General features: G+C 37.2%; 1 protein-coding gene across 2 annotated transcripts; it reads left to right on the top strand.

The window, feature by feature from the left end:
- The first annotated feature begins 13,131 nt into the window (after positions 1–13,131).
- LOC120075176 (protein RNA-directed DNA methylation 3) lies at positions 13,132–23,746 on the top strand. 2 transcript variants are annotated; one of them, XM_039028370.1, is made up of 18 exons: positions 13,132–13,519; positions 15,429–15,691; positions 15,810–15,965; positions 16,050–16,208; positions 16,305–16,388; positions 17,469–17,536; positions 17,626–17,958; positions 18,064–18,115; positions 18,242–18,397; positions 18,502–18,645; positions 18,723–18,825; positions 18,900–19,052; positions 19,163–19,217; positions 19,323–19,375; positions 19,503–19,572; positions 20,654–20,687; positions 20,793–20,853; positions 20,945–23,746. In XM_039028370.1, exons 1-18 carry the CDS (start codon positions 13,345–13,347, stop codon positions 23,602–23,604), a joined length of 4,779 nt encoding a protein of 1,592 aa, XP_038884298.1. In that variant the 5' UTR covers positions 13,132–13,344; the 3' UTR covers positions 23,605–23,746. The 2 variants fall into 2 exon arrangements, with proteins under 2 accessions (XP_038884298.1, XP_038884297.1); XM_039028369.1 differs by having other exon boundaries at positions 20,651–20,687.
- Positions 23,747–24,372: the final 626 nt, after the last annotated feature.

The following is a 24,372-nucleotide window of genomic DNA, read 5'->3' as shown; positions in this document are numbered from 1 at the left end:
ACCGAGCCTTAATAATTGGTCTCCAAATGGCCTTAGAGATTGGAGTAGCTTATATAGAGATCTTCGGTGACTCAAAGTTGATAATCAATCAACTCTTATGCCAGTATGAGGTGAAGCATGATGACTTGAAACCCTATTTCACTTACGCTCGCCAGTTGATGAAAAAGTTCGAAAGCGTGACGTTGGAACATGTCCCGAGGAAGGAGAACAAAAAAATGGATGCCTTGGAAAACCTAGCCACTGCCTTAACGGTCTTGGATAACGTGCCTCTTAATATATCGCTTTGGCGGAGATGGGTTGTACCTCCGGTCGAGACTGCATATGGGGAAACAAATGTGATATTAGTCTACCTAACCGACCAGGAAGACTGGCGACAGCCCATCATAAATTACCTTGAGCATGGAAGGCTCTCCGATGACCCCCGCCATAAAACTAAGGTTCGAAGGAGGGCCGCGCATTTCATTTACTACAAAGGGGTCCTATACCGTCGATCCCTTGAAGGACTTTTCCTTCGATGCCTCATTAAAGAAGAGTCAGCGAAGGCTTTGGAGGAAGCATAGGCGTATACGGCGCGCATCAAGCTGGACCAAAGCTACAATTCCAGTTGAAAATAATGGGTTACTATTGGCCGGGAATGATCCAGGACTCGATGGATTATGCAAAGAAGTGTGAAACCTGTCAATATCATACGAATTTCATTCATCAACCGTCCGAGCCTCTACATCCGACCATAGCCTCATGGCCTTTCGAAGCATGAGGACTTGATCTGGTCGGCCTTATAACACCTAAGTCATCAACAGGGCACTCCTACATCCTCGCAACCACTGACTACTTTTCAAGATGGGCTGAGGTTGTCTCTCTAAGGGAAGCTAAGAAAGAAAACGTGGTGGATTTTATTCGCACTCATATCATTTATCGGTACGGTATTCCCCATCGGATCGTGACAGATAACGGGAGACAATTCTCCAACAGTTTGATGGACAGGTTGTGTGAAAAATTCAAATTCAAGCAGTACAAGTCATCCATGTATAATGTCACCACAGACGGGTTGGCAGAGGCATTTAACAAGACATCGTGCAACCTGCTGAAGAAAATTATTTCCTAGTCGAAGAGAAATTGGTAGGATAAGATCAGTGAAGCCTTGTGGGCTTATCGCACCACTCATTGTACCCCTATAGAAGTCACCTCGTACTCTCTCGTTTATGGGGTAGAAACTGTTCTTCCTTTGGAAAGAGAAATTCCATCACTAAGAATGGTGGTGCAAGAAAGGTTGACTACATAGGACAATGCCAAACTGCGGCTCCAAAAGTTGGAAGCACTGAACGAAAAACGATTAGAAGCTCAACAAGCATTGGAATGTTACCAAGCAAGAATGTCTAAAGCCTTCGATAAGCATGTAAAGCCTCGGTCCTTTCAAGTCAGTGATCTAGTGCTCGCCGTAAGGAGACCAATTATCACGACAAAAACATATGGGGAATAAGTTTACACCTAAATGGGATGGGTCCTACATCATCAAAGAAGTCTACACAAACAGAGCGTACGAGATAGTTGATCAAGATGGGCTAAGAATATGCCTAATCAACGACAAGTTTCTAAAAAAGTTTTACACTTAACAAATGTTAAAAAAAAAAAAAAAAAATCTTTTTACGAACTATATTACGACTTTATCCCCGTCATTATAAAGGGCACGTAGGCAACTTAAAGAAATTTAAGTTCAGTCGTGCATAAAAAAAAAACAAACAAATAAATAAATACTTGAACTATGTCATGATTTGATCCCTTCCTTTAAAGGTACGAAGGAAACTTAAAGAAATTTAAGTTTAGTCCATCATAAAAGGGTACCACAGCCGCTTCAGTATGATACTAAAGATTGATATTGATCATCCCCGTTAAAGAATGATACTCCAAATTGAAGATGTTCATCCCTATTGAGGGCAACACAATGGATTGAAGATATTCATCCCTCGTAAGGAGCCAACACAATAAATAAAAGGCACACACTTGGAATGCGTTTCACTTCCTCTTTAAAATCAAACTTAGATGCTCCTCCATCTTCAAGTTTAGAGGCTTCATCAATGCTTCATCTTCATGCTCAAGTCTAGAGGCTTTGCAATGCTATATTCACGCTCAAAGTCACGAAGTCGAGCTAAATGTGAAGATTCATCGATGCTTCATCAAACTCGAGTGCGGAGGATTCACCGATACTTCAAGCTCAAATGCGGAGGATTCACCGATTCTTCAAGCTCAAGTGTAGATGATTCGTCAATGCTTTGTCAAACTCAAATGCGGAGGATTTGTCGATGCTTTATCAAATTCAAACGCGAATGTCTCGTCGATGCCTCTCTATCTTCAAGTTCAGAAGCTCCATTGATGCTATTCCATATTCAAGTTCAAGATTGGCGTGCATGACCCCACTTCCATCTTCAAGTTCAAGGTCAGTGTGCATGGCTCCGCTTGATCTTCAAGTTCATGGTTGGTATGCATGGCTCAACTCCATCTTCAATGACTCGGTCTACAAAATCATGACGCAGCTTTGCTTCATCTCCAAAGTTGTGGCGTGGCTTTCCTTCATCTCCAAACTAATGGCAGGACTTCGCTACATCTCTAAAGTCGTGGTGCGGTTTTGTTTCCTCTCCAAAATGTTAGCGCGACTTTGCTTCATCTCCAAAGTCGTGGCGTGGCTTCGTTTCATCTCCAAACTGATGGCGCGGTTTCACTTCATCTCCAAACTAATGACGTCACTCCATCTCCAAAGTCGTGGTGCGGTTTTGTTTCCTCTTTAAAATGTTGTGTACAACTTCGCCCCTTCTCCAAAATGTTGGTGTAACTTTGGCTTCCTATTCCAAAAATGTGGGTGTAGTTCCACCTCATATGCGAGATAAAGTTTGGTTTGCCTAGCTTTACCTTATATGCGAGGACAACTTTGGTCTGTCCGACTCTGCCTTATATGCGAGATCGACTCTAGCCAACCTGACTCCGTTCAAAATCTTGATGGCATATTCTTCTCATCTTCAAAGTTTGATGGCATATTCGCCTCATCTTCGATACTCGATGGCATATTTCCCTTATCTTCAAATTTTGATCAAGGAGTAACATAATAAGGTAGATCTTTCTGAAATCCTCCCTAGGGTGATCGAATGGGAGAATTATAAGCCTTTGCGGAGCCCTTCCACGACGATCAGGATATGCGAACGGTGCTACAAGGTAGACCTTTTCGGGATCCTCCCTAGAGTGATAGTATGAGAGAGCTGTAAGCCTTGGCGGGGATCCTCCCATGACGATCAGGATGCACGAACAGTGCCACAAGACAGATCTTATCGGGATCCTCCCTAGGGTGATCGAATGGGAAAGTTGTAAGCCTTAGCGGGGCCCATCCCACGACGATCAGGATATGCGAACGGTGCTATAAGGTAGACCTTTTCGGAATCCTCCCTAGGGTGATAGCATGGGAGAGCTGTAAGCCTTGGCGGGGCCCCTCACATGATGATCAGAATGCATGAACGGCGCCACGAGACAGACCTTATCGAGATCCTCTATAGGGTGATCAAATAGGAGAGTTGTAAGCCTTGGTGGGGCCCCTCCCACGGCGATCAGGATATGTGAGCGATGCTACGAGGTAAACCTTTTTGGGATCCTCCCTAGGGTGATAGCATGGGAGAGCTGTAAGTCTTGGTGGGCCCCTCCAATGACGATCAGGATGCACGAACGACGCTGCAAGGTAGTCGGTGATCGAATGAGGGGGTCATAAGCCTTTGCGGGTCCCCTATGACGATCAGGAAGCACGAGTAGATAGATCATACCAAGGTCGTTCTTATGTGCACCAAAGACGGGTTTGTGAGATTAAAAAAAAAATTGTTGTGCTCTTTTGGTTGTGTTGTAACTCCTACAAAAAAAAATAAAAAAAATAAGGGGGCGAGTTAGTAATTAAAAAAAACATGTGAAAAAAAGTGTTAAAAAATAAGAAGAAAAAAAACATGTGAAACAAAAAAGTGTTGAAAAAAAAGAAAAAAAGGAAGAAAAAAAATGAAAGAAGAAGAGGAAAAAGAGAGAAATGAAAGATTAGAAGAAAATAAGTGGATGGGGATAATGGAGGGGTTCCATTTACAGAGGTTCCTAGGTTCCATAATAAATTATGAAATCAAAATCAAATAAAGATTTGATTCAAACTATTAGATTTCCTAATTTAATTCTATCATAATTTCAAATTAAATTAAACAAATTCCCTATCTAATTTAATTTTATTATATTTTGTCTTTAAATTTACTTTTAACTAGGATTTGGACATATTCCAAATTTGATTTAAAATCAAATTTAAATTGTGATAAAATGTCAAGCAAAAATCCAAATCATCATACTTTTATCCTCAAGCCAAATTATTAAGGATTAAATCTCAAATTAAAATTTGGGCATATTTCAAATTTTATGTCAAATTATTAAGGATACAATCTCAAATTAAAATTTGAGCATATTCCAAATTTTATCCCAAATTCAAGTTAAACTTATGTACTAAATTAATAGTTTGACTGACACAATCAATTGAGGTCAAATTCAAGAACAAATGTATTTGGATTTTGATTCCAACTTTATATTTTTTGAGATTCATCCACCCATGTATGTGCGTAAATCTGGGTATTTGTTGAATGATAAATTTTAGACCAATCACAAGTTGTCACGTCGTTTACTAGATTAATGACAAAATTCTAAATTATTAAATTTGGGTCCAAATAGAAGTTGACATAGGTCCTTGAAGACAAATTTCGATGACGTCAGTTGAATCATATGAGATTAATTTAGCCCAACTTGATATTATTATTTGGGTTTAAAGTCCAACTAAAAAAACTGAATTGGACTCAAATTTCAAATAAGGCCCAAAACGAACTAATTGGGCCCAAAGGTCATGCCCATGGACTAACCAAGCTCAAGCCACGAGCCCACCTGAGAACTCTATAGAGAAGTTCATTCAGAGAATTCATCAACAAGCACTCCTAAAAGACATGAGACCTTTGAAGACACAAATACTCTTTTAAGACTTCTACTTTCGGTGCGAGAGAATCAGAGGATCAAGTATTAGAGATTGAATCATATCGCATCAAATCAACTTCAACATCAACATCAACTCAAATTCAACTCTATGAAACACGTTTCTCTGAAAACCTCACGTGAACAATGGCTACTTTTACCGTTCAACTTAAATTCTATGCTATTATTATTGTTATGTTTTTGTACACAATCGAATAATTATGTATTTTTTTTTATTATTTCATCATCATTATTTTTTTACATATTTGATTTGATTTTCATGGTTAGTGGATTTTTCCCCTTAATTGATAGTTAAACAAACATCTCTCTTTTTTTCTACTTTATATGGCATGTTTTTCCTTTATTTCAATAATATTTATGTCTTTTAATTGAGAAATTGTCCGAAAAATTTCACTTATCAAAACTAACGTCATTTTTTAAAACTTAGTGAGAATAGTTTTGTCCAATCCATCTTGTCTAAGACCGGCCATCGAAATTTGGTTAAAAAAAATAAATAAAATAAACTTTTTCTAACTTATCGATCGATCATACATCTGGCCAGATTGTACACGGTGATTTGCTAATTTTTCCAACGGTTATGTAATCTTTCCAATTTCCTAAAGTTAAAAAATTACACTATCGAATATTACACAATTTGGAGAATTTTGAAAAGATAATTTGTAAATTATTTAGATAACCGTTAAATCAATTTAGAAATTCGTGTAAATATAATTTCAAGGTAAGGTTTGCAAGATTTTATATAAGATTTGGAAATGATTACATGAATAAATTCGAAGATCTAGGAGAGATTGTATATAATTTAAAAAAAAATATGTGGATCTCAACGTTAATCCATGCAAAATAACACCAAGATTATGTGTAGTTTGATTTTTTTCGATGAAATTTCATACATAATTAACCTCGAAATTCAAGCTCGTTGGAATATTTGGCATGATTAACACCCATAATCTATATATATGCCAAACTTTATCCATTTTTTCGTAAAATTTGATATTTTATAAAATTTTAAAATGACATTGCAATCATCTTAAATCAATTTGAAAAATCAATTTTGATAATGGAAAAATCCATATAAAATTTTGGAAATTCATATAATTGTGAAAATATAAATACATGCTAAATATCTGAAAAATTATGTAATAATTTGATATAATATGTAGCAAAGATAACGAATTGGTATTAGATTTGGGAAAAATACATAGAAAATTAATAAATATCGGTATTAAGATGTAACGAGAAGGACTCAAAACAACATGTCGATCTCATTCGAGATGAATAAAAAAAAACTATTTAAACAAATTTTAAAAAACAGTGTTAGTTGGAATAATTTAAAAGAATATATTTCTGACAATTTCTCTCTTTGCTTCTTCCCCTTCTTGCAATAGTAGTTTTTGAAAAACAATTCTCATGAAATACATTTCTTTCTCTTTCTAGAATTCACTCTCTTCCAATAACCACCCATTGATGACATATGAAATCTTAATTATTATTGTTATTTATTCACTGCTTTAAAATGTTTTTAAAAAATAAAAACAAAAAACAAAAAAAGTTGAACAAATGTTTTTCTATTCGTTGCTTTGTAGAATTATTATTGAATGTATTTAATGACCCTTTATGTTATTCCCCTCATTGGTAGTACTTTTTTTTTTTTTTTTTTGTTAAATTATAAAAAAAGTCTATGAATTTTACACTTTGTATAAAAAACGTCTCTAAAGGTTCAAAAGTTCAAAAATATCCTTAAATTTTCAAAAATAGTTCAAAAAATATTATTGTAAAAAATATCTTTGAATTTTCAAAACATTTAGAAAATACTATTAACTTAATAAAAATTAAAAATACCTCCGCCATTAATATTTGAATAAAACCGTTAATACCTCGTGATAAAATGACTCTAATGATAAAAAGAATAATAATAAATGTTTGATCGATCTGTTTGAAGTTTTTTTAAGTTCGAAAAGAACCAATTTTAAAATAAATTATATAGATATTCTTATTTATTTTCATATAGATATTATCGTATTTCTCTTAATTTTCAATTCACAGTTTATACAATTTTTCTCAACAACCAAAACTCTAAGTTAAAACATAAAATGCCACAAAATTTCAAAATCAAAATCTCCTCCTGAAACATATCAACATGACAAATGGTCAAATAAACAAAAAAAAAAAATGTATTTGACTATCAACACACACTCAACTACTAACGTACAATTCTCAAAACATTTAAGTCTTAAAATCATTTGGTGCTTTATTTATTATCTTTATTCTTATTATAGTTCATATATCTCAATTAAAGTGTGGATTTTTATCTATCTATTTATTTTAGATAAACAAGTGTCGAATAGTTAACATAAATGAAGAAGTGTTGAATAGTTAACATAAATGAAGTAAGAGGGTATTAAATAAGAGAGGGGATAAAAATATCGAAAATAGAGAGGTGAGACGATATTAACGGTTTATGTTCATATAACAATATGAGTTTTTTTTTTTTAAGTTTAAGGATGTTTTTAAAACTCATGGAAGTTCATAAGTATTTTTGACATAAAACACCAATGGTTTCCATCCAAAGCTAAAGACAATATATTTTTTTAACTCATTTTAGAAATTTAAGGGTATTTGAAACTTTTGAAACTTTATGGGCATTTTTTTATATAAAGTGTAAAGTTAATGACATTTTTTATAATTTAGCATATTTTTTAAAAATATATATTCTCTGTCTTTTTTTTTTTAAAAAAAACATAATTCACTCTCTTCCGATAACCACCCAATAACGGGGTAATCAACAATCTTATTGTGTCACTCCTATACAAACTTCACATTAAATATTTACCATTGATATTCAGTGACTAGTATATTTGTTCATAATTTATTAGGTGCAACTAAATATTTGTGTTCGAAAGATTCTTAACCACGTGCAACTTATTTCTTATCTATTATGAAATATCTTAAAACATTACATATAAAGTTTTAGGTACTGTATTTTTTTTAAAAAAAATATAATAATGTCAACACGTCACTACACATGGTGTTCGGGTTACGATGGACATGACTATTCATAACACGATATATTATAAAACACAGTAACGCTTTATGACGCAAGCATAGATTTCATACACAGGTGGGTCAATAATTAGTAGGGATGTTCAAATAGACCGACAACCTGAATAACTCAGGCTACCCAACCTAAAATGTAAAGGTTGAGTTGAGTTAATTTTGTTATTGGATTGGGTTTGGTTAAACTTTTTATGTTTTTGTTATGTTGGGTTGGGTCGTGAGTAGACTAAAAAAGATTGGTTGATCCAACCCAACCTGAATTCTATATACACTAATAAAATATATAAATATATTTCTTATTTATTTAAAGTTTGATTACTTTGTATGGATTAATATATGAGTTTTCAATATATATATATATATATATATATATTTAAATTGTTGTAATATTCGTCTTTGTTTAAAGTTTATAATGAATATTATAGATATTTGGTATTTAACATTTGAATTTTATGAGATTTTGTATATAAATTTGCATGTATTTAATTAAAAAGAAAAAACAAGTTATAACCCCACAACCCAACCCAATCTAAAAACAAGTTATAACCCCACAACCCAACCCAATCTAAAAACAAGTTATAACCCCACAACCCAACCCAATCTAACCCAAAAAATTTAAGAATTGGGTTGAGTTAAAGACGATCATTTGAGTTGTCAATCCAATCAATTTTAAATTTTAAATTGGTCCAAAAAAACAATCCCAATCCAACCTAACCCATGTACATCTCTAATAATAATAAAGACACTTGTGAATGGGTTATCGGTAAAAAAAAATTTTTTTTTTAAAAAAAAAACTTTATTTTTAACGCCTTGAGGAAATTTTCACAAAATGACCCAAAACCCAAAAACTTTTTTACCAATGGCCTATTCTTAAAAACTTTTATACACTGACATTTTGCCCATGCGAAATTCCAAAATTACCTTAGTTTTTAAAAACCCTTCAGACCGTTTAGTGAACGTCATCTCTATGAATACCTTATAACGATAGGGTCTCCCACAATTTCGTTCATTTCCTAATCGTTGAGAGAATACTAACCGATTGGATAGAGAATACCAAGCGGGCGTTTAGATATTATTAAGTGATCAGATAGAGATTACCAATCGTTTAACTAACTGTTACACGATCATTTAGACATCTGTTATGCGATCGTTTAGTTTTTTATTACGCAATTGTTTAGATATCTGTTATGCAATTGTTTAGTTTTTGTTATGCGACCGCTTAGTTTTTATTATACGATCGTTTAAGTTTTGTTATGCGATTGTTTAGATTTTGTTATGCGGTCGTTTAGATATATGTTTATGCAATTGTTTAGTTTTTATTATGCAATCGTTTAGATATCTGTTATGCGATCGTTTAGTTTTTGTTATGTGATCGTTGAGATAAATTTGTGCTAAATTTGTATAATATAATTGGTGTTGTACAATTAACTAAGCAAATAAATAACTAAGCGATCGTTTAGATAAATTTGTGCTAAAATTGTATAGTATAATTGGTGTTGTACATTTAACTAAGCAAATAAATAACTAAGCGATCGTACAGAAAAGACGAAGCAATCGCCCGAGAAGATTACATATTGTTTAGTCTAGATGAGCCAGTATCAGGTATTATCAATGTCTGTCTGCACGTTTTCTTGCCATGTCCTCTCTGACCACATCGTGTACACCTATGTATTTGTCGTGGCTCCTCTCCAATTGAAGGTATCATGACGATTTGACGTCGACCTACATTTGCTACCTTTTGCGGTGGTAGAATTGATTCAAAATCTCCAACATGTGGTCTTCGAACCCATTCTTACCTGTGTGCGACTGGGAAGATTGGTTCAGCATAAGCAGTAAGCACACACTCAACTGTAAACCATTTTGCACATAATGTTTGAACGTTAACGTTTCTCGGGGTCACTGCAGATATTGCATGCGAGCACGGGATCTCGAGGCAATTAAACTCCATACACGTATATGTCTGTGAACGAAGATCAACCAACCCCCAAAATATCCATCGCCACATTAATTATATGCATATCCACCAGGGAAACACAATGTGTTCTAAACATCAATTCCGATTCCTTAAGAATACTCGTTGCGTAATTAGTTACAATGTCTGTGCATGCCATTGCATGTGTACGTTGGATATAGAACCAACCTTGTAGTCACTCGCGGATATACTCTAATAACTTTGTGATTGGTAGTTCTCGTGCATTTTTCAACACTCCATTGAGTCGTTCTACTATATTTGTCGTCATCTTGTCATACCTACAATGGACTCGATAAACCTTTGCCCACTGTTGTAATCCAACATCCTTAAGATAGGCCGTCACACCCGGATATCGATGAAGCTTAGCCCAATACATTTGAAAGTCAGACAATTTATAAGCTTTCACCACTAGGTATAAGTGTGGGACTATGTCCTTATTCTTGAATTTGTCAACCAAATTGTTCCGAATATGGTATATACATGGGACATGAAATGCAACAGGGAATATACTTACAAAAACCTTTGCAATTGAGATGTGCCGATATGATATAATCACTAAATTGGGAACGTCTCATTATTGAAGCCTTCAAATCAATCATGAACCAAGTTCATGATGCATCGTTCTTACCATCTACAAAACTAAAGGCGATAGGATATATGTTGTTATTGTCATCGATACACGTTGCTATTAACAACATACCTTTGTATTTCTCATGCAAATGGGTCCCATCAACAACGATTACTGGGTGGATGCAATTTATAAAACCCTTGATACATGGACCAAGTGCCATGAAGACGTACTTAAAGTATTGTCCATCCTCTACTTCAACCTCAAATATTGTATCTGGATTTGCAAGCTTAAGTGCCTCACCATATGTCTTAACAATAGCATATGATCCTTCTAGCGACCCTCGTGCATACACTAATCCATACTCTCTAATGCGATAAGCCCGCTCGTAACTTATGGTCACTCCATAATCTCGTCGGACGTCCTCAATTATATCCCTTGTGCAGTAGGTTCGACCAACTTGTTTGTATTTAGACTTGATTAAGTGTCCAATAACCCAATTTTTTGCTTGTCAATGATCACTAGTTTTCATTTCAAGAGAACATCTATGTTCCTGAGATATTTCGTCACTTTGAAAGAATCACTTTCTTTCATTTTTTTGCACGGACCCTCCACTTACATTCCTCCACCGAACACCGGGTAATTAGCAAGCTCTTTATTGACTTTTTTACATGGTAGTAAAAGTTATTTCTTATTGCAAGCATCAATAATTTAACTGACAAATCATATTTCGAAAAGAAAATTTGACCTTCCTTTATATCCTTGTCATTTAAACAGTCATGAGGTATTGTGATGAGGTCGTCATACGATGGGCCCTCTGATGGTTTGGTTATATCAACAAATGGTTCGATTGGAATGATGGAATGCATCAAAACCGAAGACATCACGACTAGTGAACAGGAGTAGGTGGGGTTGAAATATGGATGTTAGGTGTTGGAGAAGTTTGTAGTCCTGGAGATTGCCCATATCCATGTTCAGTATCGAATTGTGAAGAACATTTGGGTTCACTGTTCTAACCAAACAAAGCTTCACTTTCGTCACCCCCAAGTTACATGGCTCAATATGATAATCAAGTGAAGACATGGTATGAATATTGCGTGTTGGAATGGTTGCAAACCCACAATTTTGACTGGTCGAAATTGGTTGATCGATTTGATTGCGATGATGGTACATATTGACTGCGTATACTCCATGACTTTTGCAAGGTGTAACTGATACAAATAACAACATCCATGATGCATCATTGCCTTTTAAAAATAAGCTAAGATCTTCATCGTCGACTACGTCAATTGGGGGATCCGGGACCAATAGATTGTAGCAACATTTGATGTGTATATCATACATATCCGGATCGATATTCAATCGTTGGTGCATCATACTCACTAATTCACTAACTGTTATATCATTTTTTATTTTCAGACCTTTCATATGACCACCAATATGATTTCCTCCAGACTCATCCCAATCCCCAAAAATCGTACAAAGATGCGAAATAACGTCATTGATCTACGATGGGATAAACAAATCATTGATAAGCGAACGATCATTTATACATTACTATGCGATCGTTTATAAATGTTTACACATTACTATTCAATTGTGTATAAATTACTATGCGATCGGTTATACATTACTATGTGATCGTTTATAGATTACTATGCGATCATGTATAAATTATTACACGATCACTTATAGTTTACTATACGAACGTGTAGTAAACGATTGCATAGTCATGTATAAATGATCGTTTATATTGTAATGAACGATTGTGTATATATTACTATACGATCGTCTATAATTTACTAAACGACCATGTATATAATTTACTATACGATTGTATTGTAATTTACGAACGATTGTGTAATAATTTATACATAATCGCATAGTAAATGATTACATAGTAATGTATAAACGATCGCATAGTAAACGGTTACATAGTAATGTATAAATGATAGTATTGTAATTTAATGTTAAACGACACTTATTATGAAAGCAATATGAGACAATAAATCGTACCTTGAATGAAGGGCTAAAGAAATTGTTGAAGGAATAAGAAACGTGGACTGAATCCAACGATGAAAGCGATCAATGAAGATGTTGGGCTGAAACTCTGAGAGAAAGCTACGATAGAACAATGAGAGAATTTTGTGGGGAGTTCGATGATAGAAAGTGAATACTGAGAGTGACGTTTCGTTCTCTTTAATGCTATTAGAAGAATATTAGTTGGGAACAAATGTTTTTGTGGAATGTTGGTATTGTATTGAATGCACATTGAATGAAATCGTTGTTGAATGAAGGAAAGATGTGGTGCGGTCTAAAGGCTTTTTAAAAATTGAGAATAATTTTGAAATTTTACATAGACAAAAGGTCCGTGATAGAAAAGTTTTTATGAATAAATTATTGGTAGAAAAATTTTTCGTGTTTGAGTTATTTTGTGAAATTTTCCAAACAGTAGAAAATATAATTAAGAGAAAATAAAAGAGAGAGCAAAATGTTTTGGAAAAGGGAAAAAGGAAAAAGGAAAAAAGGCATCGTAGCATAGAAAAGAGAGGGAATTCGCTTCGAGAGAAGAGTTGATAGTGGAAGACGATTGATTGATTCACTCCAACGCTTGAACACCGCACTCCATTTCTCTCTCAATCTGCATGTTCTTTCTCCTTCTCCACATTTCTTTCCTCCAGTTTCAAACCTTACCTTCTCCGCCCTAGCCATGGCGTCCAAGGGCAAAGGGATTGCCAAAGATTCCTCTTCCGGTAAACGCAAGCTTCGCGATGACAACAATTCCTCCGCTGCTCGCAAGAGGCGTGACCGGAGCGTCCTTCAGTTATTCGAGGATGTCGCTCCCGAAGTCGGTGGCGATACCGACGACAGTGATTTCTTTGATGGTAGATTCTCTCCCTTCAACCCATCTCAGTTGTTTTCGTCGCGTTTAGGGGTTCGCTGTACTGTTTGGAGCTTGTTTCTGTGTATTTTTGTTCTACATTGTGTTAGGTTTTTATATTTTGGGGTTGTTTTTACTGAATATTGTTAGTTGGAAGTAATTTGTGAAAATGGTTGCTCTCTAGGCTTGTTTGTTTATCCTAGATGATCCGCTGCTTAAGACCCTTTTGCTGCTTTGAGAAAGCTTGTTGAACTAAAGATTTTACTCATACGCTTTGGTTCGAGAGACGTTTGTCTCGTTCTATAGGTTGATGACGACTTTGACTCGTTTGCTCAAACATGTGGAGAGACTCGCGGCGGATAGTATCCGCTGCTGCTTCTAGGGGGACTGATTGAAGTCGCTGGATCGTATCCGCTGCGGCTCTCTCGTTTTCGGCTTATTAGATGCTCTGAATTTGTTTATCCATAAATGAACTGATTTTGGAACTCAAAGTCGGCGGAGGTCGCAATGTCGTGGGTCATTTTTTTCTTTCAAACTTCTCTCGTATCACTGTCTGGTGTCTTTTTACTACAAGGTTTTGGTTTGGTCCTTGATATTTGTCTTCATTTGGTTTAATATGCAATTTTTATGCTAAACTATTAACTTTCCCCCCTCTATTTTTAGACAAGATATTTGGAAAGGAACAAACTAGAAACTAATGGAGAAGCATGTCACGCAAACTTTTTAAGCCAGAACTAAGCAAGCTGTAAACTAAAAAGTAGCAGCAAAAAAAATTATCTCAGAAAATGGTTAACTGTGAAAGGTGTGGGAGCATACTCCTAGAGACCGTATGAACTTTAACCATCAATTCAATTTTATAATTAGTGATCAATTGCACACCACAATCATTTCATCTCTATTTTTTAGTTCCATGTTAACCATGAGTTGGGTGCATCTTCTCTAATTTTATTAAAACCATGGTTTTGGTGTACATAGGGGAAACTTACTTTTAAGGAGATTAACTAGCAGACCAGGATAGGCAACTAAAGAAAGAGTGAACAGAAATAAATTCTAGACTTTGAAACTTTAATTTGACAATAACAATTATGGATAGGGAGCGTCCATTTTTGGCTTCTTTGTGCTCAATCAGTCCTTTTATATGTGCAGGTCCTTCATTTTAAGAAAAATGTTTTAATTTTTAAAAATATTTGGTGTACTTGTTTGAAGTTGCATAGGATCATACTCGAAGTTGATGCTTTGGCATTGAAACTTGAAGGCTAAATTCTAAGAATGGGATTATACGACATTATACTCTCTCCCTCTCTCTCTTGGCTAAAAAGTGCATTTTACTCTAATAACTTTTAGTTTTGGTGCAATGTTCTGCAAGACAAATTCTGTTATTCTCTTTTTCTTATTGGTATTACTGCTGTGGAATTTCAAAGAAATGAATGATGTTTATAACAAATCGGTGCAAATAAGCTTCAAAAATAGAATTGTAAGCCTATAAGAGTAAACCCACTGAAAATTATTTGTACAATCTGGATTAAATATTTTTGGTTCGTTCGGTGAAGTATAGTTTTGTTTGGTGTTCCCCCCTCCCTCCTTCCTTATTCCTTAAATGATGGGTTGGTTTGGCCCCATTTTTGGCACTAAAAAAAATCAAGCTGAACTGAGTCCCAACCTTCTTACCTTCTATCATGGGGAATTGAGCTTTCTTGATCTGTTGGCTGGATTCCCATAGTGTCCATTAACAAGTTCATAATATAAGAATTTTGTGAGAAAAAGTCTTATTTTCTCTTTTTTCTTGTGGTTAACTAAAAACATTCAATGTTTTTCCATCTAAGTTGGGGTGCATGTATTACCTCGTTATGAAAGAAGCCTCAAGACAGCCTATTCTTTTCTTTTTACTCAACCCTCTTATTTGACAAAAATAGATCTCATGGACATGGAGGAAGATTTGGAGACATTACCAACATTTAAGGATGATGATGCAAAAGCTCAAGACATTCCATTCTTCCCAAAAGAAGAGGAAATGAACGAAGAAGAATTTGATAGAATGATGGAGGAAGTCTACAATCGAGCACCTGGATTAGGTGCATTTGCAGACGAAAATTATGAGAACAAAAATTCCACCGGAAGAAACCCTCCCCCGCAATCTGCCAGGGATACCATCTCTTTGTGGAAGGTTAAATGCATGGTATGGTGCTTAATCAATGGAAACAAATGCTTCAGCCAAGAATTAAGTATCCAATTTTCATTTCCATTTTTTCTAACTCCATATATTAATTCTTATGGTCTGGAAATTTTATTTGTAGGTTGGCCGTGAGCGGCAATCAGTTTTTTGTCTTATGCAGAAATTTGTTGATTTGCACTCATTTGGTACCAAGCTACAGATAAAATCTGCGTTTTGTGTGGAGCATGCAAAGGGTTTTATTTACATTGAAGCTCCAAGGCAGTATGATTTAATTGAGGTAACCTGAGATTTTCTGGTAATGTTAGCATAATATTAGTGGTCAGTGATAAGTATAACATTTGATGGGTAACTCTGGATCCAGGCATGTAAAGGCATAAGTGGAATATACTCAACCCGTGTAACTTCTGTTCCTGAAAATGACATCTCTCAGTTGCTTACTGTTCGAAGTAGAGTCAGTGAAGTCACCGTGGGTACGATGGCCCGTGTTAAAAATGGAAAATACAAGGGAGACCTTGCTCAGGTAGAGTGTACTAATTTGGGGAAAGATTGGGTTTAAGCATTTTTAATCACTAATTCCCCTTTGTTTTCAAAAAATAATATTTAGTGATTTCTTTAGATTGTTGCTGTCAACAATGCACGTAAAAGAGCGACAGTGAAGCTGGTTCCAAGGATTGATCTCCAAGCTATGGCCGAAAAATTTGTATGAAGTTTTGCATACCTTTTTAACTCTTATATATCTTGAATGTGTATGGTGTAATATTATTCTGCTTGTTGCAACTTGCAACAACTTTATGACACTACATTACCGGCAACTAATATATTTTTCCCGGGTTTATCTGGCCTATTTCATTTCGATATTTCAATAATTCCTTGTTTAAAGGATAAATGCAGTTGAGAGAATAAAAATGAAGAAATAAATCATTTTAGGATAGGGAAGGTGATGCTCTAAAGATTTGGTAGTGCGTGAACATAATTATATTTATGGTCACATGGTTTTTTTTTTTTTTATAAAATCGAATTGATGTCTTATGTAGACCACTCATTTTTTTTTTCGGGGGAGGGGGAGTCAATTGTCTCCTTGTGGTGATAATCTTCAGGCCTTTTCAGTTTCTTAAGCTTTTACTTTCAGTCTGAATCTGGTAAAGTGATACAACCTTGCTGAGAAGAAAAAGTGTCGACTGCCAAACAACTTAATTGATCTTCTATCAGTGTAGCCTTATGGATACTAAATGTAATATCAAACATGATGACTGTACTTTTCAAGTGTGCTGAATGTTGGTTCCTGCTTTGTGCTCTTGGCATTGAAATGGAGAAGTTTCACTTGTTAAGCATCAGTAATTTGTGAATTAGATATATGAGCAAAGACGGTTTTGAATTTGTTGAAGGAAATGTCTGTATTTATGATGTAAACAATGAGAACCAAAAAGGGTGTGGGTGTTGGGGGGTGGGGGAAGTAGTCCTTGGTCAACTCCAAGCATATTACTATTAGATTGGAATGAAAAATTGTATCTTCTTTGAAAGGAATACATTGTAGTTTAACGAGTTTACGAAGTTGATTGAAAACCTTCTCTCATTTCACATGTTTTTCTGCATGAAAGAATTTGGCTGTAGGTTTTTCTGATACAATGTTCAATCGTAAAATTTGTTGCTGCAGTTTCTGATGTAAAAATCTCACCCTCTGCCTCTCTGGTTTCTTCTATATATACCTGATGCCTTTATGTTTAAAGAGAAATGTTATGAGTACATATTCTACTTGAGATAATCTCTCTTCTCATTATAGGGTGGAGGAGCTGCTGCTAAGAAAACTGCCAATCCTGCACCACGATTGATAAACTCTAGCGAACTCGAGTAATAAGAAATAGTTTGTTGTTTTTATCATATTTTTTCCCCTTTATGGGTACATTGACATTAAGATTTTTTTTCCTTGCTTCTTACAGTGAATTTCGACCACTTATGCAATTTAGACGTGATCGTGAAACTGGAAAGCTGTTTGAGTTTCTTGATGGGATGATGCTCAAGGATGGATATCTATACAAAAAAATATCTTTAGATTCGTTAAGCTGGGGAGTGATACCTTCTGAAGATGAGCTCTTAAAGTTCAAGCCTCCGGAGAGCAACGAATCTAATGATGTGGAGTGGCTTTCTCAACTTTATGGTGAAAAGAAGAAAAAGAAGGATATTAGGACCGAAAAGGGGGGTGGAAAAGGTGAGGGCTCATCAGGGTCTAGTTCCACGAGCAGCTTTGGAGATCACGATCTTGTTTGTTTTGGGTGAGTCCTTAATTATATGTTCTCAATAATTGTACTATCAGACTTCTGTTGACTCATAACTCAGCTACTTTGCAATGGTATTGGTGGTCTTGCTGTCCCTTGCAGGCGGAAAGATTTCGGGTTGATATTAGGAATGGAAAAAGATGATAGTTACAAGGTACATATGTCACTTAAATTTGATTTATTATTATTCTTCTTTTTTATCATGGCTATAGTAGCTTATTTCTATTCCTTGTGATTGATCTATACTCTATTTCCTCCTACCTTCATTTCTATTATCTAGATTTTGAAGGACAGCCCTGATGGATCTGTTGTGGTGAATGTGCAACGGAAGGAGTTGAAAAGTGGGCCTTTAGATGCTAAATTTACTGCTGCCGATCACAATGGAAAGATCATATCCGTTTCCGACAATGTCAAGGTTTTGGAGGGATCATTGAAGGTTCGTTCTTTTTTTTCTTTTTTTTTTCCCCTCTTAAGACCATTTACCTGTTGATGTACTGCATATAAAGTAGGCTATCTTATGCAACTGATTTGAACTTACAGGATAAGCAAGGGATTGTTAAGCATGTATACAGAAACACGGTGTTTGTATATGACGAGAATGAGGTGGATAATGATGGTTATTTCTGCTGCAAATCTAACATGTGCGAGAAAATCAAGATTTCTTATGATGCACCTGGTGGAAAGGTCTTGTGAACTCTCTTGATTTTGTTTATCAGTTGTTTAGCTTGTGCCCAATCCAACATTTTTTCTTCTCCATTTAGGAGGATGACAAGGGTTTTGCTGGTTTTGAGGATTTCTCCGCTTCTCCCAAGTCACCTCTATCACCTAAAAAGCCATGGGCAGAGAAGGAGAGTGGTCGTGAGTGTATGTATTATTATTACTGATGCATAGGGGATTTTGGCTGTATATATTTCTTTGAGGACCTTCTTTGGATGCAGACAACCGTGATGACAGAGCAGATGGAATGTTCTCCATTGGTCAAACCTTGAGAATACGTGTTGGTCCTTTAAAGGGGTACCTGTGTCGTGTTATAGCCGTACGTAAAAGAGATGTTACAGTGAAGCTCGATTCTCAACAGAAGGTTCTTACAGGTCTGTTGGTTGTGATAGTATCTTGGCCCTGTTTAATATTCTGAGTGCTGTTTAGAATCTGTAGGCAAATTTCCCTCTGTTATTTATTTTCTTAAATTGAATTTCCACAGTCAGATCTGATTTTCTTTCGGAGGTACAGAGAAAGAGCTCAGCAGCGTCGCTTAGGTACTTTAACTACAAGTGTCATTGTTCTCTCGAGCAGTTTGCTATAGATTGTACCCCCTCTGTTTCTCTCCCTCTCTCTCACGCAATACAAATATCATTTTACAGTGAGGATCCCCTAAAACCATTTGATATTCTGGGAAATGAAGGCAGCTCCCAAGGTTTGAGTTCGTGTTTGATATGTTATATTAATCTCCTTTTAATAAAGTTTTTTTATTTTGCTATCTTTTTCTCTGAAAGTTCTCTCTCGGAAATGATTACAAGTTTGTCACACTTGTTCTTTTTAAGATTGGATTGGCGGTACGGGGTCATCTGCAGGTGGTGATGGCTGGAATTCTGCTGGGCCTTCTTCAGAAAGGTATGTTTTTGGATACCAATATACATGTTCAATCTTTTTTTTAATCCTTGATTTAAATCTAGAAGAAACCGAAAATGGAAAAGGCAGTTATGGATAAGCTAACCTTGTTATTATACACGATCAAGTTTAAACTTTGTAGAACATGATTAACCTGGTTTTCAATCTACCACATAAAAGCCCAACTCACAACCCTTTTTATTTAAAAGTCCTCTTTTAAGTTTGGCAGTCCAAAATAAAAGAAATAAAAAAAAAAGAAGATAAAAGTAAAAGAAAAAGACCCGAAAGGCAATCAAATCTTCATTCTCTCTCACTATCTGAGTCACGATTCACAGCCCCCTCCTCCCTTCATCTTCAACTTCATTTTTCAATTTTCATTTTCTACTTCACTGCCGTCTGCCCTACACCAGTTGCCCAACCACCTCTCATCCTTGTCGGTTCCAGTTATGCCGTGCTGCCTTTCTTTTTTCCTTCAACTTTACTCTATTTTTAATCTACTTTAATTTAACTTAAAATTAGTATTATAACAATTAATTGGGCATTATCATAATATATATGTGTGTGTGTGTAAAATAACAATTCCTCCACGTATCCATACTTTAGTTTTTTAGAAACTGGTGCATTGCTTATCTTGTCATATTTATATCCATGTCTGTGCTTCTTAGATCTAGATAAATCAGCTGAAAGTTTCTAGTGCAATGGTATGTGTTGTATGATTTTTTTAGGTAAGGGGCGAGATAGTGAAATTAGTTGGAGATATGACCATGAGAAATTTGTAATGCTATGGTATGAAAAATTGACATGGATGTATTCTGACTATGCATGCATCAAGATATGTTATGATCAGTCAATTCAAATGTTGAAATTGTCGTTTGTTTATGTCTGAATAAATTTCTTTTATTTGTTTTATCTAATTTAGAAACTGTTCGACTGTTTGCATGCCTTAAATATAATACTTTTAGATTTATCTTATCTGGGATCCAACACTGCTTATTAAGACCTTTGTTATTATGGATTTCACTACTTTGTCTCTATATACCCTTACGATGATGGTATTTATGAGAATGTACTTTCCCTGCAGAAGTCCTTGGCCCAGTTTCCCTGAGTCCAGTACCTGGGTTAGTTTTTCTCTTCCCTCTCCCTTTGTTTTTCTTTGTGCTGTTAAATGTTAATGTTCCAAAAAAAAATTCCATGCATATTCTTTCTTCCCTTTCTGGCTGCAGAATGGTCCAGGGTCCAGTTCCACAAATCCTTTTGGTTCTGAAAGCCTCGATGCTAAAAATGGTGCGATTAATAGAGTGCTTTGCTTTCGTAAATGATGCTTTATTATGCATGAATATCAATTTTTAAGAAGCTGATTGTTGCTTTATTACAGATGAAGATTCTCCTTGGGTTAGCAAGTCCACTCCGGATGCAAGCACTTCCTGGGGCGCTGCAAAATCAAGTGTGGATACTGCGAACACTGGTCAAGCCTCTGGATGGGGAAAGAGTGATTCTAAAACTTGTTCAGACGGCAATGGCTCTAGTGCCTGGGGCAAACCAGTCGTACCTAGTGGAGATTCTGCAGGCTTTACGAATTCAGAATCTGGAGGTTGGAAAAATCATCAAAGTGCTAATTTTGGTGATGATAATACTCCAGCAGGAACCTCAGCTGATGGGTGGGGCAGCAAAAGTAAATCAAGTGGAAACTGGGGCGATCAAAATGCTTCAACCACTGTCTCTGAGATTCGGCCAGCTGGCAAAGGAAATGCAGGTGGCTGGACCAAACCAGAAGCAGAAAATAAGGTCAATTCAAGTGGCTGGAATGAAGGTACTTCAATGAAGGGAAGTCAAACATCAAATTGGGGTGCCCAGGATGAGACTGGTGGCTGGGGTAAACCAAAGAACGTGGGTGATGGTGGCAATTCTGCTTGGAATAAATCTACTGCTGGTGATGGAGCTGGAGGAAACGACAGTTGGAATAAACCAAAACCTTCTAGTCAAAATGGAAGTACTGAGAAAAAAGAATGGGGACAGGGTAATGAAGTCAGTGATAATGGTAACAAATGGCAGAGTTCAAGTTCTGATGGTGAAAAAAAATGGGGCACTAATGAATCAGAACGCGAGGGTGGAAGCAGTTGGAATACATCCAAATCATCTGATGTTGGTTCTGCTATTTGGAATGATAAACCTGATTCCTCAAGTTTGACAGCTTCCAAAGGAGATCAATGGGCGGGAGGTTGGGATAAGCAGCACAGTTCAAATGATACAAAAGCCTCCGAGGACAATTCTCCTTGGAATAAAAAATCTGTTGAAAGTGGGAAAGATGGTGAGCTTAAGAATCAAGGCAGTGGTTGGAATGTTGGAAAGACTTCCGGTGGAGATTCTGCATCCGGATGGGGTCAGACCAGCAAGGAAGCTGGTTCGAATGACCAAGTGGGTGGCTGGGGTTCTAATTGGAAAAAGAATTCTGATACCGGGAATGAGGATTCTAGTTCGGCCAAGAAAGGCAACTGGAGTTCTGGAAGTGGCAATTCTAATTGGGGAGAGAGAAGCAACTGGAACTCAGGAAATGACTTTAATGCTAATCATTCCACCGGTGGTGCTGAAGCTCAAACTGACGTTTCTAATGATACCTCAGGTTATGGGAGCTGGAGGCCAGAAAGTAGTGATAGAGGAGGATATCGAGGTAGAGGTGGTTTTAGAGGAAGGGGTGAAAGGGGTCGGTTTGGTGGTAGAGGCAGATCTGATAGAGGTGGTTTTGGCAGAGGTGGATCAGACAGAGGAGGATTTGGAGGCAGAGGCCGTGGAAGGTGGAACAGTGAAGGTGGTTCAAATGATGGCGACAATAAAGGCTGGAGTAGTGGTGGTGGCGGCAGCGAAAATAAAGGATGGAGCAGTGATAGTGGTGGCGGCGATAAAGGGTGGAGTAGTGGTGGCGACAATAAGGGATGGAGTGGTGGTGGCGGCGGCAGTGGAGACGGTAAGGGATGGAGTGGTGGTGGCGGCGGCGGTGGAGACGGTAAGGGATGGAGTGGTGGTGGCGGCGGAGGTGGAGACAGTAAGGGATGGAGTACTGGTGGTGGTGGGCGTAGTTGGGACACTAAAGGATGGAATAGTGGTGGTGGCGGCGGCAGCGACGGAGACAATAAGGGATGGAGTACTGGTGGTGGTGGGGGTAGCAACGATAATAAAGGATGGAATAGTGGTGGCAGCGGCAGCGATGGAGACAATAAGGGATGGAGTACTGGTGGTGGTGGTGGTGGTAACAACGACAATAAAGGATGGAATAGTGGTGGTGGTGGTGGTGACAACAAGGGGTGGAATAGTGTGGTGGTGACAACAAAGGGTGGAGCAGTGGAGGTGCTGGTGACAACAAAGGGTGGAATAGTGGTGGTGGTGACAACAAAGGGTGGAGCAGTGGTGGTGGTGGGGAGTCTGGTGACAACAATAAAGGGTGGAGTAGTGGTGGTAGTCGTGACGGGGAGAAATCTGGATCAGATCGAGGTGGATTTGGTGGCAGAGGTCGTGGAAGATGGAGCAGTGGAAGTGGTTCAAATGATGGTGACAGTGGGAGTGGAGGGTGGAGTAGTGGTGGTGGTGACAGAGAGAAATTTGGATCAGACCGAGGTGGATTTAGAGGCAGAGGCCGTGGAAGATGGAACCAAGAAGGTGGTTCTTATGATGGCGACAATGGAGGGCGTAGAGGTGGATATGGAGGCCGAGGCCGTGGCAGATGGAATCAAGAAGGTGGTGACGGTGGTGGTAGAGGTGGATTTGGAGGCCGAGGCCGGGGAAGATGGAATCAAGAAGGTGATTCAAATGGTGGTGACAATGGAGGAGGTTGGAGTAGCAGTGGTGGTAGAGGTGGTTTTGGCGGCCGAGGCCGTGGAAGGAGGAATCAAGATGGTTCAAACGACGGTAACTATGAGGATAAACCTGCAAGCTGGAGCACAGGTTCAGGTAATAATGGAGGTTGGGGCAGTGGTGGTGGTGCAGGATCTTGGAACCGAGGAGGTGATGAAAAGAACCAGCAGCAGCAGAGTTGGAAGTTGAGCAATGATGGTGGCCAGGGAGCAGGTTCAGGTTGGAAAGAACCAAGTGGGAATGAGCACAATAATTGGAAATCATCTGGTTCTTCTGGTGCAGACAATAATTCTGGCTGGAGCAAATCAACTGCAGGCAAGGAGATTGAAGATGGTGGTCAGAAGAACAGCTGGAGCCAAGCGACAAAGACGGATTCTCAAGGCGGTGGCTGGCAGAAGTCAACATCTGATTGGAATGCTGGAACTGAGAATCAAACAGTAAAGAAAGATGTGAATTCCGGTTGGGGGAAGCCTGCTGAGACTTCTAGTGAGGGTCAAAGTTCCACTTGGAAGCCATCAACGATGGACAAAGAAAAGGGCAACTGGAACAAAGAAGCCAATGTAGGTGCCCAAGGAGGAGGAGGTGGTTGGGAGAAGCCTACATCCAGTTGGAATACTGAGCAGTCTCCGGGTGATGGCAACAGTGGAGGAGCTTGGGGTAAATCCAGTTCTGCCGACAATGGGAAGTCGTCATCTGGTTGGGGTCGCTGATTGAATGGTAGTATCTCAAATTACATTTCGTAGACAAACTTAAGGGAGATCGCTTGTTAAAGAAGACTTTCTTTTAGAGACTTCCATGAATTATGGTGTACTTGTTAATATCTTTATTACATTACATTTTGAATATTTGAATGTTGTAGATGATGCATGCTCGCTCTGGAAGTTTTAATCACAAACTATTATTGTGTGTAGTAAAACATATCTTTGAGCATGCTTGATTAACTAAGGAAGTTGTTAG

Source organism: Benincasa hispida, chromosome 4 (assembly GCF_009727055.1).
Source record: "Benincasa hispida cultivar B227 chromosome 4, ASM972705v1, whole genome shotgun sequence".
Taxonomy (NCBI): domain Eukaryota; kingdom Viridiplantae; phylum Streptophyta; class Magnoliopsida; order Cucurbitales; family Cucurbitaceae; genus Benincasa; species Benincasa hispida.
Note: the sequence above shows the minus strand (reverse complement) of the source record. Positions and strands in the feature narration are given on the sequence as shown.

Bases quoted from the DNA above. Each gene is read 5' to 3' on its own strand.
- LOC120075176 (XM_039028369.1), top strand. From the start codon at position 13,345: ATGGCGTCCAAGGGCAAAGGGATTGCCAAAGATTCCTCTTCCGGTAAA. The intron at 16,389-17,468 runs GTATGAAGTTTT...TTCTCATTATAG, and splicing joins AAGCTATGGCCGAAAAATTT to GGTGGAGGAGCTGCTGCTAA. The intron at 18,116-18,241 runs GTACATATGTCA...TCTATTATCTAG, and splicing joins AAAAAGATGATAGTTACAAG to ATTTTGAAGGACAGCCCTGA.